Genomic DNA, 20,856 nt, shown 5'->3' with positions numbered 1-20,856 from the left:
CTCAGAGAGTACAAGAGTTCATAGCAACCATGGCTTGTCCCAAGTAATCTGGTCCTGTAGACAACAGGCAGCCATACAGGAAATCTGGTGTTCTCCTTTGAGCAGTTGATGTGCTCCATCTAAGATCAGTGCTGTGCAGAGGTAGCAGCAGATGCTGAGAGGACTGAGCAAGAGAATGATCCTTGACATTGGACATATGCCCCAAGTACACCAACTCAGCTCTAGGAAAACCTTTACGGCAAGAACAAACATTCTTGAGGGTACACAAGAACAGAACTGTGGCTTTTTGCTGCCCACACCCTGGCGACGGCAGGGTCTGAGTTCAGAGCCCTGGGCCTCTCATGGTAAATGAATAAACACACGGACAGAATGTTTACTCGGGATGAAAAGGCCCTGAACAAAAGGCAGGTACCTCCTTTTATTAGGTTGCTCGCAAGCATCATAGCAGGAACAAGGAATTTTCCTTATAAGGTAACCTACATAATTATGCTAATACAAAAACTATACCATTGCTGGGGTCTTATCACCTCCGCTCTTAGCCTTGCCCAGTTACTTTCTTTTCCCACATAACTTTCGTTTCTCCAGCCAGCGTTTTTCCACATAACTTTCGTTTCTCCAGCCAGCGCCCTCCCAGCCAGCATTCCACAAGGTTGACCACTGCAACTTTTAGCGTCCATTTATTGTAACAGTTGTATATTGCAACACAGAACTGAATTGAAAGATGGAGAAAGGATGGCTGAAGGATCAACCTCTGTTATGCTATGCACAGGACCCTGAATGGATTGAAGGTTGGAATGCCTGCGTGTAAGACCAACACACTCAAGTGGAAGTTTTCAGCAGATAACAATATGATTTGTGAATGTGGACAGACTCAGATCCTGGTCCATCTGCTGGTATGTCAGCTATTATCAAAAACATGTTGTGACAATGACTTATTTTTGTCCAATGACAACGTCAAGAAAGTGGCTTCATTTTGGCAGTCTAAAATTTGATCTGGACACAGAAGGAGGAGGAGGAGGAGGAGGAGGAGGAGGAGGAGGAGGAGGAGGAGGAAGAAGAAGAAGAAGAAGAAGAAGAAGAAGAAGAAGAAGAAGAAGAAGAAGAAGAAGAAGAAGAAGAAGAAGAAGAAGAAGAAGAAGAAGAAGAAGAAGAAGAAGAAGAAATGTGCTGTCCAGACAGTTTATAGTTAATTGGGAATTGGGATAGTTAGTTAGGAATTGGGAGCTGTCCCCTTAAAGGAATGCATCATGGTAAATGTAGTTAAGGTATCCTGGGAAATGTAGTCCATGTCATGTGGTCACATCTGTAATCCTGATTGGTCACTGAATTGACCCTTGGTGGCTTGGGGGAGGTTCCTACTTGCTTGCTCGGACCCCAGCATCATGCTGGTGTCTCTCCCGTTTGCTCCACTACTATGGGATGAAAGATCACTATCCTTTTACACCAGAAAGTCAGCTATGCAAAGAGTTGGACATTGAGATGAATCTCGACGTAACCGTGAGTTATATATGAGGATGCCTGATGAACCAATAAAGAGACTTTGTATGGATGCCTTTGTGGAGTAAGTCTGTCTGCCTTAAATTCAGCTAGTAATTCTAAAGGACAGAACAAGAAGGAAAGGGCTGGGGGGTCCTTGGTGCTCTCTGAGCTGGTTTGTTTTCTTGCAGACGTTTCATTACCGAACTAGGTAAATACTATCAGTGCTAGAAGGGGGTGGGGTTTGTGGAGGAGGAGGAGGAGGAGACGAAGAGGAAGAGGAAGAAGAAGAAGGGAAAGGGGAAAGGGGAAGGGGGAAGGAGAAGGAAAAGACTGTGGGGTCCTTGGTGCTCTCTGAGCTGGTTTGTTTTATGCAGACGTTTCATTACCAAACTAGGTAACACCATCAGTGCTAGAAGGGGGTGGGGTTTGTGGGGAGGAGGAGGAGAGGAAGAAAAAGAAGAGGAAGAAGAAGCGGAAAAGAGGAGGAGGAGGAGAGGAGGAGGAGGAGGAGGAAGAGGAGGAGGAGACGAAGAGGAAGAGGAAGAAGAAAAAGAAGAAGAGGGGAAAGGGGGAAGGGGGAAGGAGAAGGAAAAGACTGTGGGGTCCTTGGTGCTCTCTGAGCTGGTTTGTTTATGCAGACGTTTCATTACCAAACTAGGTAACACCATCAGTGCTAGAAGGGGGTGGGGTTTGTGGGGAGGAGGAGGAGAGGAAGAAAAAGAAGAGGAAGAAGAAGCGGAAAAAGAGGAGGAGGAGGAAGAGGAGGAGGAGGAGGAGGAAGAGGAGGAGGAGACGAAGAGGAAGGAGGAAGAAGAAAAAGAAGAAGAGGGGAAAGGGGGAAGGGGAAGGAGAAGGAAAAGACTGTGGGGTCCTTGGTGCTCTCTGAGCTGGTTTGTTTTATGCAGACGTTTCATTACCAAACTAGGTAACACCATCAGTGCTAGAAGGGGTGGGGTTTGTGGGGAGGAGGAGGAGAGGAAGAAAAAGAAGAGGAAGAAGAAGCGGAAAAGAGGAGGAGGAGGAAGAGGAGGAGGAGGAGGAGGAAGAGGAGGAGGAGACGAAGAGGAAGAGGAAGAAGAAAAAGAAGAAGAGGGGAAAGGGGGAAGGGGGAAGGAGAAGGAAAAGACTGTGGGGTCCTTGGTGCTCTCTGAGCTGGTTTGTTTTATGCAGACGTTTCATTACCAAACTAGGTAACACCATCAGTGCTAGAAGGGGGTGGGGTTTGTGGGGGAGGAGGAGGAGAGGAAGAAAAAGAAGAGGAAGAAGAAGCAGAAAAAGAGGAGGAGGAGGAAGAGGAGGAGGAGGAGGAGGAGGAGGAGGAAGAGGAGGAGAAGAAGAAGAAGAAGAAGAAGAAGAAGAAGAAGAAGAAGAAGAAGAAGAAGAAGAAGAAGAAGAAGAAGAAGAAGAAGAAAAAAGTAGTAGTAGTAATTGAAGTTTAAATCTGTGGCAGAATGTTTCAGTGCGCAGGGCCCTCAAGAAGATCCATAAGCCAAGAGCTAAGAAGATAAAACCACCATTTCAGCCATCTGCCTGAAGGTTCTGCATTTTCTTTCCAGAATGGGGTAAAAATCTTCAGAAAAAGTCCCAGACAAGTATCGGTAGACCTTGACCTACAACCATTTTTTAGCGTCTGTTCAAAGTTACAACAGCACTGGAAAAAAGTGAATTTTTTTCCCCTACACTTACGACCGTTTGAAGCCTCCCCACAGTCACACGATCCAAATTCGGCCACTTGGCAACCGCCTCGTACTTATGGCGGTGGGACGTCATGATCCACTTTGGTGACTTTCTGACCAGCAAATTCAAGGGGGAAGCAAGATTTACTTAACAATGGTGTGGCTAACTGAAGAGCTGCAGCAATTCACTTAACGACATGTCAAGAAAGGTCATAAAATGGGACAGAAACTCACTGAATCACTGGCTTGCTTATCAATGGAATGTTTGGGCTCAGGTGTGGTCATAAATCGAGGACTACCTATCGTGCTAACCTCAGGGAGACCAGCTTTCCATCATGCCCAGGAGATGTGTCTGTGGGAGAGGGGGGAGGAGGAGATAGTCCTCGACTTACAACAGTCCATTAAGTGACTTAGTTAATTTAGTTAAAACTTAGCTTTAAAAAAATTGAGTTAATGAAGATATTGAAGAGTACTGGGCCTAAGACAGAACCTTGTGGCACCCCTCTGCTTACTCCCCTCCATATAGACTTAGATCCATTAAGGACTACTCATTGAGTATGGTTTGTCAGCCAGTTGTGTGTCCATCTAGTGGTGGTGCTATCTATTCCCCCTTTTTAAAAAATCACCATGGCAGGGGTCAAGCTTGTAAAAATGGGGGCAAAAAGGCACTTAATAAGCATTTGCACCAAGACAAATTCCTTGGGTGTCCAATCACACTTGCCCAATAAAGAATTCCATTCCATTCCATTCCATTCCATTCCATTCCATTCCATTCCATCTTCACTTAGTAACAGAAACGTTGGACTCAGTTGTGGTCGTAAGTCGAGGACTGCCGATATTTTACAGCCTGCCTGAGGTCTTGTTTTACGAACTCTGGTCACTTTCAGGCGGTTTGTCCCGGTCTTCTTCTTCTTCTTCCTTTTCCGCCGGGGGTGAGGTGGGTGCGGGGGCAGCCTCGGTTGCTAAATTCTCAAACTCACCCCCTCCCACTTCCAACCCTGCGGAGCTTTCAGGAAGCCAAGTCTCAGCCGTCCTCCTTCGTCCCCGGCTTCCCCCAATGCCTTCCAGTTGGCGATTCCCGTTCCAAACGTCCAAGTTTGAGGCTCGGATTCAAGGAGCGGGGAACGGGGTTCGCTCCCGCCGCGGGGCAAAGAACGAGGGCTGCGCCTGTTGCGGCTGCTCTGCAGGGACCGCCTCGCTTGCCAGCAACCCGGCTGCCAAGATTTTGCTGCAAACCCTCCGCTCTGCGGCGGCTTTGGGCCCTCTCCCTGCGCGGCGGAGAGCGAGGAGGAGCGCACGGGAGAGCCGCGCTCTCCAAACCGGTGGCTTGGCCTAGGATCCACGCCACCGAAGGGTGGCTGGGGAAAAACCAAGTCCAGGGGAAGGAAGCGATTCAGGGGATCGCCGGCGGGGGGAGGGGGAGGGAAGGTTGAAGGGGAGGCCCAGAGGAACCCAATGGAGGCGGCCCATCCGCCGCAGAGAGCGCAAAAGACCCGCCAGGCGGGCCGGCCCGCCACCACCCACCTCGCCAGCCGCAGGCATGGCTGCATTGCGCCGGGTCCGTCTCCGGAGCGGTGCGCAACGTGACCTCGGGTCTTTCTCGGAGAAGGGCGGCGGAGGGCCGGCGGGCGCTTTCCCGGCCGTTGTGGCGGGGGCGCGCCCGGCCGGGCCGAGGAAGCGCAGCGCAGCAGAGCGCAGGACGGGCGCCCCCTCCTCTCTCCTCTCCTCTCTCCCCGCCCTCTCCTCCTCTCCTCCCCGCGCAACGCCTGAGCTGCAGCTGCGCCGAGGCGCTGGCAATTTCTGCTGAGGCTGCAGCGCGGTCGGGGATGGCCGGCCCGGCTCGGCTCTGCTCCGCGTCTGCCGCAAGCGCCCGCCGGCTCCCGCTCTTCGGCGGCCCCCCCGAGCCGAGGCAGCTCCGGCCGCGGCCACGCCAAGAGGAGGAGAAGGAGGAGGACCGCGCCGCTCCGGCCATCCTTAAGGCAGACCCGCAGTCCGCTTGCCCGCCTCGCCCTCACCTCGCCTGCCTTGCCGGAGCTGGGCGGCGGAGGCGGGGACGCCTAAGGGTCCTCCCTCCCCCAGCCTCAACTTCCCCGCCGGGCTCCGCTCCCGACAACCTCCCCGTAGGAGCCCGACACGAGTCCAGCGGGCGCCGGCGCTTGCTGGGAGCCGGAGAGCGGGCGCGCGGGGGTGGCCGCGGCGCAGTCCGACCGGCGGCGGGGTTGTGGGGCTGAGAGTGCTGCGGGCGACGCGCCTTGACGCATCCTGAAGCGGGCTCGGAGCGCGGGCGCTGCAGCAGGACCGCTCCACCTCCCTCCCTCCCCCCCTCCACCGCACTCCACCTCCCGCAGCAAGGTAAGGAGAGCCAGAGAGCAACTTTGCGCTGCTTTGCGGGAAAGCTGGGAGGCCGCGCTTGAGGAGGAGGAGGAGGAGGAAGGGAGGGAAGGAGGATGGGGTAGGGGGCGACTGAGCCCGAATTCATATTTTTCCCCTCCTCGCCCCCGCCCCCGTGCACCGCGGCCCGCTGCCTTAAGTGCCCCCCTGCCTCCAATCTGGACCTGCGGATGAATGACACTGCCTCCCCGCCCCAAACTTTGAAGGGATCTTCCTGCCTCCAAGGGTGCCCCCCACTTCCTCGCTTCCCACTCGGCTGACCGCCTCTCCGCTGCAGTGCATGACCCGACCGGAGGTTGCCCGGGGCGCGTTCGACCTGGCGGGGGGGGGGGGGGGCGATCCGTGAACTTAGCGGGCGTGGAGCTCAGGTGGGCAAGCCTGACAGACCTGCGGGCTGGTGTTCCATTGGAAGCATGCGGCGATTCTGCTTTGGCCTTTTGTGGCATGGCGTGCTGGGGAGGGAGGGAGGGAGGGAGGGGGGGACCTTTTCTTTTTAAAATGAATACCTTCTTATCCTTTGCAGTCTATGCCCGTAAGCCGTCCCGCCCTCCCACCACCACCACCACCTCAGGGAGCCCTTGCTTCGTAAGCAAGGGCCAACCCAGAGCCAGGGAGAAGTCGCCGGAATTTGCTGAGTCGGCATCTGGGCTACCTCACCTCAGCCGCCGCCGCCGCCGCCGCAGCAGCAGCAGCAGCGGTTGTTTGTTTGTTTGTTTATTTATTTATCGGTGCGAGGAGGCAAAGTGTGGCAGGAGCCGCAGTGCAACAGCAGCAGCCGCCGCCGCCGCGTGGCCCATCCTGCAAAGAAAAGTCCAAGTGGCCAAAGACTGGCGGAGCTCCATCTCGTAGCCCCCCACCCCCTCTCTCTTTCTCTTTCTCTCTCTCCCCATACCCCCCCTCCCTTTCCACCTACACGTGCGCCGAGGCCCGGACTCTCCTCTTGCCTTCGTGGAGCCAGTCCGACTTACTCCTCTGCCTGGTTCCCCCTCCCCCGCCCAATGACTAGCCCCCTTCCCCATTTCCTTTCCTTTCTCCAGCCCGGACTCCCTCCGGCTCAGCCCCTTCCCCGTTTTCTCTTCTTGACTTGCCCTTCTCCTCATCCTTGCCGCCTCCTTGTCCACTTCAGCACCTTCCGCACCGATGCGCGCTCTCTCAGGAGCTGTCCACTTCAGCACCTCCGAGCCGATGCGCTAACTCCCTCTCCTCAGGAGCTGTCCACTTCAGCACCTTCCGCAGCGATGTTCTAACTCAGCCCCGATCCTTTGCTATCCCTGAGGTCCTCCTCCCTTCATCGCTCTCTGGCCGGCTCTGGGAGGGGACTCCTCCTGCCTCGGGCCCCAACTCTCCGTCACCCACCATGACTGTCATGGTGACTGGGGACAACCTGGACGAAACCTTGGCTTTGCCAGGCCACCCACAGGACAGCTACCGGCCAGGGTCTCACGAGGACCACGAGTGCTGTGAGAGGGTGGTGATTAACATTGCTGGCCTGAGGTTTGAGACGCAGCTGAAAACCCTGGCTCAGTTCCCCAACACTTTGCTGGGGAACCCCAAGAAACGCATGCGGTACTTTGACCCACTGAGGAACGAGTATTTCTTCGACCGGAACCGCCCCAGCTTCGATGCCATCCTCTATTATTACCAGTCTGGGGGGCGGCTTCGCCGGCCAGTGAATGTCCCTTTGGACATGTTCTCCGAGGAGATCAAGTTCTATGAACTGGGGGAGGAGGCCATGGAGAAATTTCGAGAGGACGAAGGCTTTATTAAGGAGGAAGAGAGGCCCTTACCTGAGAAGGAATACCAAAGACAGATTTGGTTGCTCTTCGAATACCCGGAGAGCTCTGGTCCGGCTCGGGTGATTGCCATTGTCTCCGTCATGGTGATCTTAATCTCCATCGTAATCTTTTGCCTGGAAACCTTGCCAGTCTTAAAGGATCAGGAGAAGGACCATGGATTCCGCAACCGCATGGACAACTCCACCGTCTTCCGCAAACCCAGCATCTTCACCGACCCCTTCTTCGTGGTGGAAACTCTATGCATCATCTGGTTTTCTTTTGAGTTGGTGGTGCGCTTCATCGCCTGCCCGAGCAAGCCTGAGTTCTTCAAGAACATCATGAATTTCATAGACATAGTGGCCATCATCCCTTACTTCATCACTCTGGGCACAGAGATGGCTGAGCAGAAGGGGCCTCCCAAAGGAGAACAGGCCACCTCTCTGGCCATTCTGAGGGTCATCCGACTGGTAAGAGTCTTTCGCATCTTCAAACTCTCCCGGCATTCTAAGGGACTCCAGATTCTGGGACAGACCCTCAAGGCCAGCATGAGGGAGTTAGGTTTGCTTATCTTTTTCCTTTTCATTGGGGTGATCTTGTTCTCCAGCGCAGTGTACTTTGCTGAAGCTGAGGAATCTGAGACTCAATTCGACAGCATCCCTGATGCTTTCTGGTGGGCAGTGGTATCTATGACCACTGTAGGATATGGTGACATGTACCCTGTGACAATTGGAGGCAAAATCGTGGGCTCCTTGTGTGCCATTGCTGGTGTGCTAACAATTGCCCTGCCTGTACCTGTCATTGTGTCCAACTTCAACTACTTCTACCACCGAGAAACAGAAGGGGAGGAACAGGCTCAGTTACTTAAAGTTAGCTCTCCTAACTTAGCCTCTGACTCTGACCTGAGTCGCCGTAGCTCCTCCACCATCAGCAAATCTGAGTATATGGAAATTGAAGAGGATGTGAACAATAGCATAGACAATTTTAGGGAGGCTACTCTCAGAACTGGCAACTACACCTTAGCCAACCAGAACTGTGTCAATAAAACCAAGCTACTTACGGATGTTTAGGCCATGTAGGGAAAGGAAAAAGAAAAACACAAAACAAACCAAAACCACGTTGGTAGGTTGGAGAAGTTAAGGGGGTGAGCAGCCCCTCTTTGCAGATGCTTGACGAATATGTTGTTGAATGCTTTACCTCGAAATAATGTGGTTGCATTGCAAATTTTGCTCAGCGCCTCAAGAAGCTTTCAGGATCCATGAACGAGATTCACAATTTTGGGGGTATTATATTTTTGGGGTGGGTGGGTGGAAGAAAGAGTTTTGTTTCCAAAAGTTATTTTCTGGTGGGTATGAATAGTTAACGATCATTCATGGGACTAGTCTAGTTATAAATAAGTATCATATGCTTCTAGCCCTAGAATTCTTTGCTTTACTTCTTCTTCTTCTTCTTTTGGTTTTGTTCATTCACTTAATTTTTAAACAATCAAACTTGAGAAGGACTTTTACAAATATGCATGGAATACAGGAAAAGTTTCTATTTAAAAAAAAACAAAACAACAAAAACCCTGCACAATGCATCTAAGAACATGCATCCAAACTATATTCAGCAGTAATAAAAAGTGCAGTTAGATATTTCCCACTGCTTAGGAGGGCCGATTTAATCCAGTCCCTTGGCAAAAAGGGTTGGCAGGTCTGGTCTACAGATCTACCCACAGCACTTTACGAAAATATGCCGGGTCATTCTGCGTTTGCGGTACATCCTTCTGAGGTATCCTCATCCCAGGGGTGAGGAGATAAAATGCCTGCAGTGCCGCTAAGGGGTCTTTAAGGGGCAGAAAGTCCTGAGATACCTCCAAAATTGGATGCAAATATTTTTAGCTCCTCACTTGCAAGACAGCACAATAGAATTTAATAGAAGCATGTGGACTTTGATACTTCTTTCTTTTGTAACTGCATGCCTGGCCCATTATCTCAGAAAATAGGGAATAAGCTTTTGTTTCGACCCACCTCCTTTTAAAAATAGGTGTTTTTTGGGGGGGTTCTTTCTTTTTGTTTCAATTTGCATTCACCAAAAGTGCACTCCTTTTTATTTCACAAAGTATCTAATTAGTAACAGAAAAAGTACTGTATTTAAGTGCATATGTTAGTCAAATGGGTACAAACAACTTTTTTTTTTTTTTTGGAGATCAAAAGCATGTTCCAATATTCAGCATTATGGCCTCTTTGATGAAAAGGCATAGCTCCAATTAATTAATGCATGAGTTTGGTAAAAAACAAAACAAAAAAAAACACAAAACAAAATAATGATAATGACAATTCTTTCTATTTGTTTGTTTAATTGCTTATTGGGACCGAAGGGCCAGGAAGCACTCATTACATAGTTTCAATTATTTTCCTGTGTTTACTCAGGGAAATTAGTTGGCTTCTGCCTTGGTCTTTGTTGGAAAGGAACTGACTTCAACCCTTAAAGGGAGAAAACTCTTATGGAAATGGAAAGGTCAGTTTATATATAGCAATGCCTAAGAGTCTGTAAATCAGGAAACACAAAACAAAATGAAAAAAAAAAAAAGGTGCAGAAGCATGCCTTTTGGTGCATTCTTAGAATGTAAAATAAAAACGTATTTATTATATGCATTCAACTTGCAGCCCAGTTCTTTCCACAGCTGTTTGTTTGAATGGGGAGAAACTTTGGGGCTCCAGGAGGACACGATCCATTTATTTGAGATTGTTGCTTTAGTGCCTTTATCTTCCTCACACCCACTGAACTGCTGGAAGTACCTTGCAGATGAACTCTGACCTCAGGAGAAAAAGCTGGACCAGTTCGAAGCTGGCCATTGCGCCTTGCCCAGCACGGGCACCATAGAGAGAGAGGGAGAGAGAGGGAGAGAGAGAGAGAGAGTTTAGGGGAGGGGCACAGAGGAAGTGGAAGAGCAGGACTACCAACCATCAGGCAACTTCACCCCCACCCCCTTTCTGGATTCTTCCTTCAGAGGCAGGATGACTTTGCAACTTGCCTTTGTCTTTGCCAAGTAAGTTGTAATCATTTTTTCCCCCTATACAACTCAGCTTTTCTCCAGCCCACTTCTAGAGATTTTGCCATTTTCCTCATTTCTTTCTTTCTTTCTTTCTTTCTTTCTTTCTTTCTTTCTTTCTTTCTTTCTTTCTTTCTTTCTTTCTTTCTTTCTTTCTTTCTTTCTTTCTTTCTTTCTTTCTTTGGTGTGTGTTTGTGTGCGCATGCCTGGAAGAGTTGTCACCCTTTCTTGGCAGGAGTTCCTTGGCGTCCTGTCACCAAATAAAGGACGAAACCTTTTCAGCCCTCTCCGCAGGAAGCCAGAGGAGTTTTGGACTGCACTCCAAAACTGGGCTACAACTTCTCAGCTGACTGCCCTGTTTATTTCCACCCTGTTTCAAATGTCCCAAATTTGTTGGGATTTTAAAAATTCCAGAGCCCTGGGGGGAAAAAACACACCAAAGCTTACACCTGGTCCGAATGAATGGGGGACTGAGGCATGGAATAGTGGAAATGATGTCATCAACCCAACTCTGAGTTCCTTTTCTTTTTTAAAAAATGATTCATTCTGATCATTCTTCAGCTTTCACAGTTCCTTGCTTGATGGAAACTTTTCCGAGAGAAGCAAAGTTTCTGAAAAGACCCAAAGCTTGAAGCTCTAGGCTATAGAAGGAAATAATATATATTTTTAAATCGATGTGGGGTGTTGACATTTTTTAATGATTCCTTTTTAAAAGTCATAGTTGGGGGTTTCTTTTGACAAATGGATCATATGGACCTCGGCCCTTCCTTCCATCGTAGAGATGACAGATTTTCCCTCAATGCCATTTTCCCAGAAACCACAAAGATGGTTGAAACTGATAGGGGGAAAAAAGAGGCAAAAATAACGCAACACTATTTTTCTCAGAATACGAATACAAAGTGCAGATCAATGGGAAATATTGGTCTGAGGATGCACATTTCCCTTCCAGGGATCAATGAAGAGGATTTAGAGAACAAGGCCCCTGTACATTTTATATCAGAAGTCTCTTTTGGCCAACTTCTTCCTCTGTACAACCAGGGGATCAGCATTGGTAGCCTAAACTAATTTCCACTAAACTCCAGAAAGGTATCCTTGCATTAAACTGACTTAACAATTGTGTTATCTTTGCAATAAACAGCTTAGTGCTGTAGAAGGTCATTGCTCAGGGAGGGAGTTGAGGCCTCGGTCAGCTTGGTTAACTCCTTTGCTCCTTGGTTTGGTTGTCTACACCTGCGTTTATCTACTGCTGTTATCAATCCTTACTCTGCATGTTGACGAGAGAGCCCTGCATGCAATGGGTTTTGGGTTATGGCTTCCCTTGTTTGCTTCTGGCAAGGATGAGACAATCTTTAAGGGCTTGCTATAGCTTGGAAATACAAGCATTGCTTCCTCATGTATAATTCACAGTGAAGGAATTAGGTAAATATGGAATAAGGCCATATCCTCATATCGCATCGGCATTTGGCATGTATGAACATCTTGCAAAAGTTCTTCCTTTCTGTTAAACTCTTGGCTTTGGACTATACGTACTGAAATGTCTTTGCAAGACCTGAAAGTACATTGAACTGTTTACAGAGTCTTCCCAGTGTTCTTTTCAGGGTCTTAATTTACTTTTCTGCCATATATTAAGGAACCAGCGGTCTTTAAAAAAGAAGAGATGAGAAGTTGTCCTTGTGAAGATGGGTGTCAGGATTCCGGCAGTGAAATCATGAGTCTGGAGCCAAACTTCCAAAACTTCAAAAGGATTTATTGGGAGTTAACATGTCCGGCACTGCCTGGGTATAGCTGACTCTGAGACACATCATTCACTGTCACTCTTGACCCTGGTTTTCCCCCACCCCTCTGGGTGTATCATAATTCATATTCTCCAGTGGGAGACATCCATAGCCAAGAGTCATCAATCATGCTCTCCAGTTAGAATTTTGCGCAGCAGAAACTTCAGTCACCTAGTTATTATCTTTGAAAACATTTATGGAATGCACTGCCAATTTCCAAGCAAACCCCTTTGCCCCCCTCTTTCTGCTGGCAACTCTAAAAAGATAATAAACATATTTTATGAGTTGACAATGGACTCCAAATGGGGAGAACCACTCAGAGTTAGAGCTAGAACTCATGTTCCCGATGAGAACCAAGGGTTGGAGGACCCACATGTGGACCTCAAGTTTCCCATGGTGCAAAAAACACGAAACATGAATGCTCTGATTCATCTGATGATTCAGAAATTAACCAAGCAAACATTGAAGATCATGTATGTTCACGTTCTAAGCTAACTTTGAGCATGGCCCTCGCAGGCCTCAGAAATATGTTACCCCATCATTTCTTTCAATATGACAAAAGAAAAAAAAAGATAATTATTGGGCAGGAGAAGAACCATACTAAACCTATTTCATATTAGTTTAGATTTCAGTGTAAATGAGAGAAAATGGGAGGCCATTCTCGTCCTGGCCCCTATGTTTTCAAACTGAAAACTAAGTTTCATCCGAGCATTGGCTTGTGGAAAACAAATGACCCTTCCTTGAGGTTGGAGGTCAACAAGATAGTTAGGTCTTTACTTGATTTGTTTCAAGAAGGGTAATATTTTCCAGGACTTGGAGAATGGAGAAAGGGTCTGAAACTTCTGTAGACAGAAGATCATTAGTTGAAGCCAGAGAATGGAAGTGCTGGAAGAGAAAGTTGAGAGAAGGTGAAGTTCTGAAGTTGCTCCTGAGTTTCATTATTTCAGTCTGGAGGCAGATATCTGGCAGTAGATCTCCTATCTCAGAAAATCCCACTGCACATAGCTGAGAGGAGGTGAGCCAATTTAGAATAGAATAAGAATAGAATAGAATAGAATAGAATAGAATAGAATAGAATAGAATAGAATAGAATAGAATAGAATAGAATAGAATAGAATAGAATAGAAAATATGGAATGGAACAGAACAGAACAGAACAGAATAGAATAGAGTAACAGAGTTGGAAGGAACCTTGGAAGTCTTCTAGTCCAGCCCTCTGCTTAGGCAGGAAACCCTATATCATTTCAGACAAATAGTTGTCCAATCTTTTCTTAAAAACTTCCAGTGGTTTAGTGAACATGTAACTATTCTTTCTTGGTGAGCTAGGTTTAGTTCTCAGAGAGAGAGAGAGAGAGAGAGAGACCTAAGCCAGGAGACAACCCAATTGGGAGTGAGGGCATATCTGAACGAGGGATCTCCAACTTCCCTCCACCTGGAAAATTACTATATTGGGGAGAAGGATTTTCTCTCAACAGAGCAAACTGCCTAGACCTGTTACTACAGAGGGAAGATTTACAATGACAATTCAGGTATAGAGTTACTTTACCCGCTCCTTGATAGGACATCCGATCTGCTGCTTATCTGGAGTAGACCAATGCCTGGCTTCTGTCGTTGTTGAAGGTGTTCTGTAGGACAGGTTGGGCTCAAAGAACTGGAATAGTTCTGCCCAAGTAGAATAATGTTAGCTTCTAAGAATGTTCTTTGGTAGTTGAAGACCCATCTGGTCAGTTGACCTCATGGCTGACCCTTCAGTCTACCAGGGTGACATTTGGAGTTGGGAAGACCAGCATGGATGTTCTGCTGCTAATCTGACCCCTCCAAGCACAGAAAGGAAAATGAAAGACTCAGGAGACATCCTCCTCCTCCTTCCTCTTCTTCTTCTTCCTCCCTCTCCCTCTCCTCCTCCTCCTTTTTCTTCCTCCTCCTCCTCCTCCTCCCATTAATGCATTTCAATATAACACAAGATTGCAACAAAAATAAAGAAAGCTGATGTACTTTTTTTTTTTTTGCTAAACCATATTACGTATTTGAGATAGCAAACCGGGACTTCCCCCAAAATGCATGTTAATATTTAGGACAATTGTTCCTATATTCAGACATAATTTCAAGAAAGTTTTTTTTTGTTTGGAAATGGCACAAGCTCACTTTTAGGAAATGTAACTTGGATTCTGTGTTTTCCATGGTATTTTTTTTTAACTCCTTCATGCAAATCAGAAGCTTATTTGAATTGAGCTGGTTCCTTAAGCTTGAGTTTTAGTTTTGTGCTCCGTTGAAATGGACAGCGATGTTGTTGTCATTGGATTCTTCTTCTTAATTTTCCATTTTCAGAGTGGATGATTGATGTCTGGAGGAGGAAAGACATTAATCAGCATTAATCACCACCCAATTAATGAAATTTATAAAAGAAACTGCTTCTTTGCAATGCTGCGTGGTACATTAATACATCCAAGAACATGTATGATCAGAAAAGAGTATGTAATCAATTTGGGATTTTTATTCTGATTTATCAGGGGGAAAATGATGTGTTGATGCCTGTTGGGTTAACTATCTTGGTTTCTCCAGCCATGCTCTATATCGTTTACAATTTTTGAGCTTCTCCTGCTATTATTTGGGGGAAATATTTCACTTTCGTTAACTGTCTACATGACATTTCTTGTAATATCAAATGTATATTTTGCTTTTATACCAAAGTTAACAAGAAGATATTTTTATGACTGATGTCAGATACACACAAAAGGAAATATTTGAATTTGCTTTTCCCTTTTAGGTGACAATCACATGTTTTCCCCCAAGTACGTTAGCTCAAAATGATGTACAAAACGGCTGTGTGTAGGAATGTATGTGTGGTTACTTCTCAGAATTCTCAGTTTAATGATTCAGTATTCATTTGAAAGGTTTCTTGAAACAGTGATTATCTGACAAATGTACCATCAGGACAATAAAGCACATGGGTGTTTTTGATTTCCATGATTGTTTCTGCAAATTGTTTCTACATTGGGTCAAGAATGTACCTCATCATCACATTATTGTTGATTTGATTTAACCATGGCTGAAGCAATTTGGTTTGTTAATTTTTTTGGGAGGGAAGAGGGGCGACAAATGTTATGAGTTTATATATACATACATACATAATATACATATTTAAAGCATAGTTTTTAACCGCACAGGTTTATCTGCTTCTGTTACTTTTACCATCTGTTCATACTTGGCATCAATGATTAAAGATAATTTTTAAGCTTATTCTTACACTCAGGAAAGTTGTGGTTTGTTTATTGCGTGGAGTCTGGTTTTTCTCCCGGTTTTTCCAATTCGTTCAATTGGGAGGATTTGGGAGTTGATGGCTTTCAAAGAAAGAGGGATAAAATAGCCGGATTAATCTTGGACCATTAGGCCTTTTTAAAAAAAAACCTTGGAAAGGACTGGATGGGATCTTGGAAGAAAAGATGGAAATAGATATGGAAAATTGATTTGATTAGTCATCTTCTTGCAATGGAACCTTGTGGATTTGATTTTGGGGGTGGAGCTATAAATGCATTGGGGCAGTCGGCTGTTATCTGCATTAGATGATTGACGGTTGAATGCATTGAGTTAAGATGAAGTAAAATGTGTATTGCTTGCATCCTGTAGCAGAAGAGCAGGCAGAGCTGGTGGTAGTGGTGGAGTGAAGTGAGTCATCAGCTTAGAGTCATTATATTGCCACAAATGGTCTGAATCCAACCCCTCTTGAATTTCGTTGACTGGAATTCTGGTGCTAATTCAGTATTGAACTTTGGTTGACTGGACTCTTGTGTATAGCCTGAGTCATAAATCCTTTCTGAATTGCGATTTAACATATGGTCCTGATCCTTTGTGCCTGACACTTCCTGCTCTTATGGTTGTGGACATCCTTATCCATATGATTACCATAGAAAAATAGTTTGTAAAGTCCAGCATTGGCTATCTGGTGGCTACCTCTGTGTGAAAAATCAGGACCACGCTATTATTTTCCAGTTATGCTGATTTATTCCTCATGCCAACAGGATCTAGTCAATTACTGTGTTTGCTCAAAAATAAGACCGGGTCTTATATTAATTTTTGCTTCAAAAGATGCATTAGGTCTTATTTTCAGGGGGAAACGGTACTAAATGTGTCTGCCTGGCTGACAAATTTAATGGGGGCTTATTTTTGTGGTAGGGCTTATATTATGAGCATCCTGAAAAATCATGCTAGGGCTTATTTTCCAGCTGGGTCTTATTTTTGGGGAAATATGGTAATGGTCATGACTAAGTTTGGCCTAAATAAGAAAAGAACAGAACTGAAGAGGGGTTGGAGATGGTTGTGGGAACGCAGTGACTCTAAGCTAGTTCCTTTCTTGACTCCACCACCCCTAGCTCTGCCTCTTCTGCTACAATCTGGTGGCTACATCAAAATTTTAAAAACCCTCTTACTCTTCCTTGGAACTGGTTGTCCATCACTTCTGGAAGCTAAGACAGATGGCACCACTCTGCATCCATCCCCCTCTCCGAATTGCCTCTTGTGCTTGTTTTCCTGCTGTGCTTTAAACCCATGGGTTTGGCCCAAAGTCACCTTGAGTGTTGAGACCTGTTTTGGTTGGAGGGTAGGAAAAACCCTGGCTGTTCTTTGGCTCATGAAAGCAGGAGTAAGGGAATGTTCCATTCTGTATATTTATGTTCGCTTCCCCAACAACTCTTTCCTTCCTTAATGGCAAAAACTGCAGAGAGCAGCCGTGAATCGCACAGCGTGGGCCAGACCTACACATGCCCTTGAAAAGTTGGAATGCTAATTTTCAGTTGTTTAGTGTAAAACAACAACAACAACAACAATCTTCTGACATCTTCAGCATTTTTCAGAAGTTGTGGTCAATCGATGTGAGTTGGCGCTTGTGTTGCTTTGACTGCTTTAAAATTAAACTGTGATGACTATAAGACGCAAACGACCTCAGGGGTTGGTACACATGTGGTTGGTGTCTCTTGGAGACCTAGACTCTTCTCCTTGCTACAGGTAAACACAAGTAGTCCTTGACTTACAACAGTTCATTTAGTGACTGTTGGAAGTCACCGGAGCACTGAAAACGGGGACTTATGGCTGGATTTCACACTTACGACCATTTCAGCTTTCCCACGGTCATGTGATCCAAATCCAGGTGCTTGGCAACTGACTCATATTTATGACGGTCGCAGTGTCCCGGGGAGGGTGGTCATGGGATCCCCTTTTGCGACCTTCTGACGAGCAAAGTCAAGGGAAGGAAGCCAGATTCACTGAATGACTGTATTTCTGGCTTAACAATGGTGGAAGACAGGCTGAAAAAGGGGGCAAAGCTCACTTAACACCTGTCTCGCTTAGTGGCAGAAATGTTGTGCTCAATTATTGGTTGTAAATCCAGGCCGCATCTGTATTGTTTTGAAAGTCTCACCAAGTTGATAGAGAAAGTGGCTCATATAGCAACTTTCCCTAAGCAAAACGGACCCTTAATTTATCACCTTTTAAAGTATTTCATTCCTTAAACGAAATTTTAGAAGAGTTTAGACTGATCCTTCAGACCATGAGGGCAAACCTATGGCACGCATGCCACTGATGGCACACAGAGCCATTTGTGCGGGCATGCGAGCCCCAGCCAAACTTACCTGCACTGTGCATGCGTGCACCTCCCAGCTGATTTCCAGCCTGTTTGAGGCAGTTTTCGGGCCTCCCTGAGGCTCGAGGGAAGCCTCTGCAGCCTCAGGAGGATGAAAAACAGGCCTTCCGGAAATACCGGAAGTGACGAAACGGGCCTGTTTTCAGCCTCCTGAGGCTGCAGAAGCCTCCTTTGAGCCTCCGGGAGGGTGAAAACAGCCTCAAACGGGTTGAAAATCCGTTTGGAGGCGCACGCATGCGCAGTGCAGGTAAGGGGGTGGGGTAGGGGTGTAGCACAAGTGTGTGCGGGGGGGGGGACAGGGTGCATTGCATTATGGGTGTCAGCACACGCGTGCGCGGTCTTTCAGCACACCATGTCAAAAAGGTTCGCCATCACTGCTACAGACCATTCATTCCAGATGCCTAATTTCACCCTCCTCAAATCTGCAGGAGTTGCCCTATTGAATGCTCCAACACTGGAAGTTTTTAAAACGATGTTGGATAACCATTTGTCTGAAGTGGTGTAGGGTTGCCTGCCTAAGCAGGGGGTTGGACTAGAAGATCTCCAAGGTCCCTTCTAACTCTGTTATTCTATTCTACTCTACTAGCAGTAGTCTCTATATCCATTCTTCTGTGTGGCAAAGAAACTGGAAGCTAAAACATATGAAGGACGGATTCAGGAATTGGGTATATCTCGTTTGTAATGTGGAAAGCATAGAAATCCATATAGATAGATAGATAGACAGACAGACAGACAGACAGATAGATAGATAGATAGATAGATAGATAGATAGATAGATAGATAGATATAGATATAGATATAGATATAGATATAGAGATAGAGATAGAGATAGAGATAGAGATAGAGATAGAGATAGAGATATAATTGAAATACTTTATCCATTGTGTAAACCTCATAAACCTTTTTGGGAAGGGTGATCTTTACAAGTGATATGCAAAGAAATGAGACTGAATGAATTAAGGTGAGAACCTCACCTCGGATTAAATTACAGATATAAAGATTTACAGAGTTGGAAGGGATCTTGTAGGTCATCTAGTCCAACCCCCCACCTAAGCAGGAGACCCTAAACCATTTCTGACAAATGGCAGTCCAGTCTCTTTTTGGAGGCTTCCAGGGATGAACCTCCCACAACTTCTGAAGGCAACTTCTGTTCCATGGGTTGATTGCTCTCACTGTCAGAAAGTTTCTCCTTATTTCCAGGTTAAATCTCTCTTTGTTCAGTTTCCATCCATTATTCCTTGTCTGGCCTTCAGGTGCTTTAGAAAATAGCTTGACCCCTTCCTCCTCTCTGGGGCAGCCCCTCAAATACTGGAAGACTGCTATCATGTCTCCCCTGGTCCTTCTCTTCCCTAGACTAGCCGTGCTGAGTACTTTGTATGTTCAGCCTCTAGTCCTCTAATCATCCTGATTGCTCTTCTCTGCACTCTTTCTAGAGTCTCAACATCTTTTTATAGTGTGGTAATGAAAACTGGATGCAGGATTCCAAGTGTGGCCTTACTAAGGCTTTATAGAGTGGTATTAGTACCTCCCTTGATCTTGATTGTATCCCTCTGTTAATGCAACTTAGGATTGCATTGGCTTTTTTGGCTGCTGCTGCACACGGCTGGCTCATATTTAGCTGGTTGTCCACTAAGACTCCAAGATCCCTCTCACAATTATTGCTATTGAGCCTGGTTTCACCCGGTCTATATGTGTACTTTTGGTTTTTCTTGCCTAAGTGTAAGACTTTACTTTTCTCTACATTGCTGAAACGCTACATGAGATGATGATGATGATGATTGGTTAATCTTTAGTGAGATTCACAGCCTTTGGGGCTGGTTGGTAGCTCAACAGCTCGAGTCCTAACCAAGGACCTAGGAACTGTTCAGGTAGCGTCGGAGGATAGAAGCTGTTCCAAGTAGGGTGGTTTTTTGTAGAATCGGGGTATTCAAGTCTGATAAAGTCAGAATTTCCAAATAGCGAGGCAGCCCTTTAGGTATTGCTCCAAGGGCTCCAATTACAATAGAGATAACACAGGATTTCTTTTTCCAAAGCCGCTCAATTTCAATTGGTAAGTCCCGATACTTTGTGATTTTTTCTTGCTGCGTATCTTCTATGATTATGATTATGATTGTGATTGTGGTTGTGGTTGTGGTTGTTATTATTATTATTATTATTATTATTATTATTATTATTGACCAGCTGTGTTAAATGTGTTGATTTCCCAGTCTCTAGACCTGCTTCCTGAATTCCCACTGAATTATCCCCATGAAATCTTTCAGACTCAACAATTATTGTCTAATATCAGAAAAGCGATCAACCCTAAATCTCCATCTCCATGGAAATGTAAGGCTCTTCATCTTGAAATATCGACCAGCTGCTCAGAAATAGAAGCAGTCCTCGACTTACGACAGTTCATTTAGTGACCATTCGACATTACAAGGGCATTGGAAAAATGTAACTTTTTTTCATGCTTTACGACCATGGCAGTCTCCCTTCCCCCATGGTCACCCGATCAAAATTCGGACGCTTGGAAATTGACTCACAGTTATGATGGTTGCAGGGTCTTGGGGTGTTGAGGGGGAAGCCAGATTCACTTAACAACCAGGTTAGTAACTTGATAACTGCAGCGATGAGAAAGGTGGCAAAATGGGGCAAAGCTCACATAAGAAATGTCTTGCTTAGCAGCAGATATGGGAGGCTCCCCAATTGGGGTCGTAAGTCGGGGACCCTCTGTGTTGTTATGAGAAGCAAACTAACGTGTGTGTGCTCCACAAGAATCTCCGTGTGCTGAAACCCATTTTACGCACACCGAAGCAATTCTTCGCCTTTCAATAAGATCTGGGCCGTTGTTAGAGGTGAAACGTCCTCTCTTTCCCCTCAGCATCGAAGTAACTACCATTGTGGGTTTCTCCGTTATAGCAAGAGCATCCCTGTCAGCCTCCTTCTTGCTTCCTCTCCTCTCATCTGGCTGTGCTAGAAGATGACAGATTGTCGGGGTGGTGTGACAGAATTATGGCGGAATATGGCGTGACGGTCGTGGATAACTAGATCAGATTCTTCCACATATGGCAGAAGGGCAGATCAGCAGGAACAATGCAGCACCAGAATGGAAA

General features: G+C 46.3%; 1 protein-coding gene across 1 annotated transcript; it reads left to right on the top strand.

The window, feature by feature from the left end:
- Positions 1–4,635: 4,635 nt before the first annotated feature.
- LOC113419694 (potassium voltage-gated channel subfamily A member 1) lies at positions 4,636–9,950 on the top strand. The gene is made up of 2 exons (XM_087967721.1): positions 4,636–5,507; positions 6,070–9,950. Exon 2 carries the CDS (start codon positions 6,904–6,906, stop codon positions 8,386–8,388), a length of 1,485 nt encoding a protein of 494 aa, XP_087823847.1. The 5' UTR covers positions 4,636–5,507; positions 6,070–6,903; the 3' UTR covers positions 8,389–9,950.
- The last annotated feature ends 10,906 nt before the right edge of the window (positions 9,951–20,856 follow it).

Source organism: Notechis scutatus, chromosome 6 (genome assembly GCF_049901735.1).
Source record: "Notechis scutatus isolate UNSWTSFEM ecotype Mainland chromosome 6, rNotScu1.2, whole genome shotgun sequence".
In the NCBI taxonomy this organism is placed as follows: domain Eukaryota; kingdom Metazoa; phylum Chordata; class Lepidosauria; order Squamata; family Elapidae; genus Notechis; species Notechis scutatus.
The sequence above is the reverse complement of the archived record's forward strand: the minus strand, read 5'-3'. Positions and strand labels throughout refer to the sequence as shown.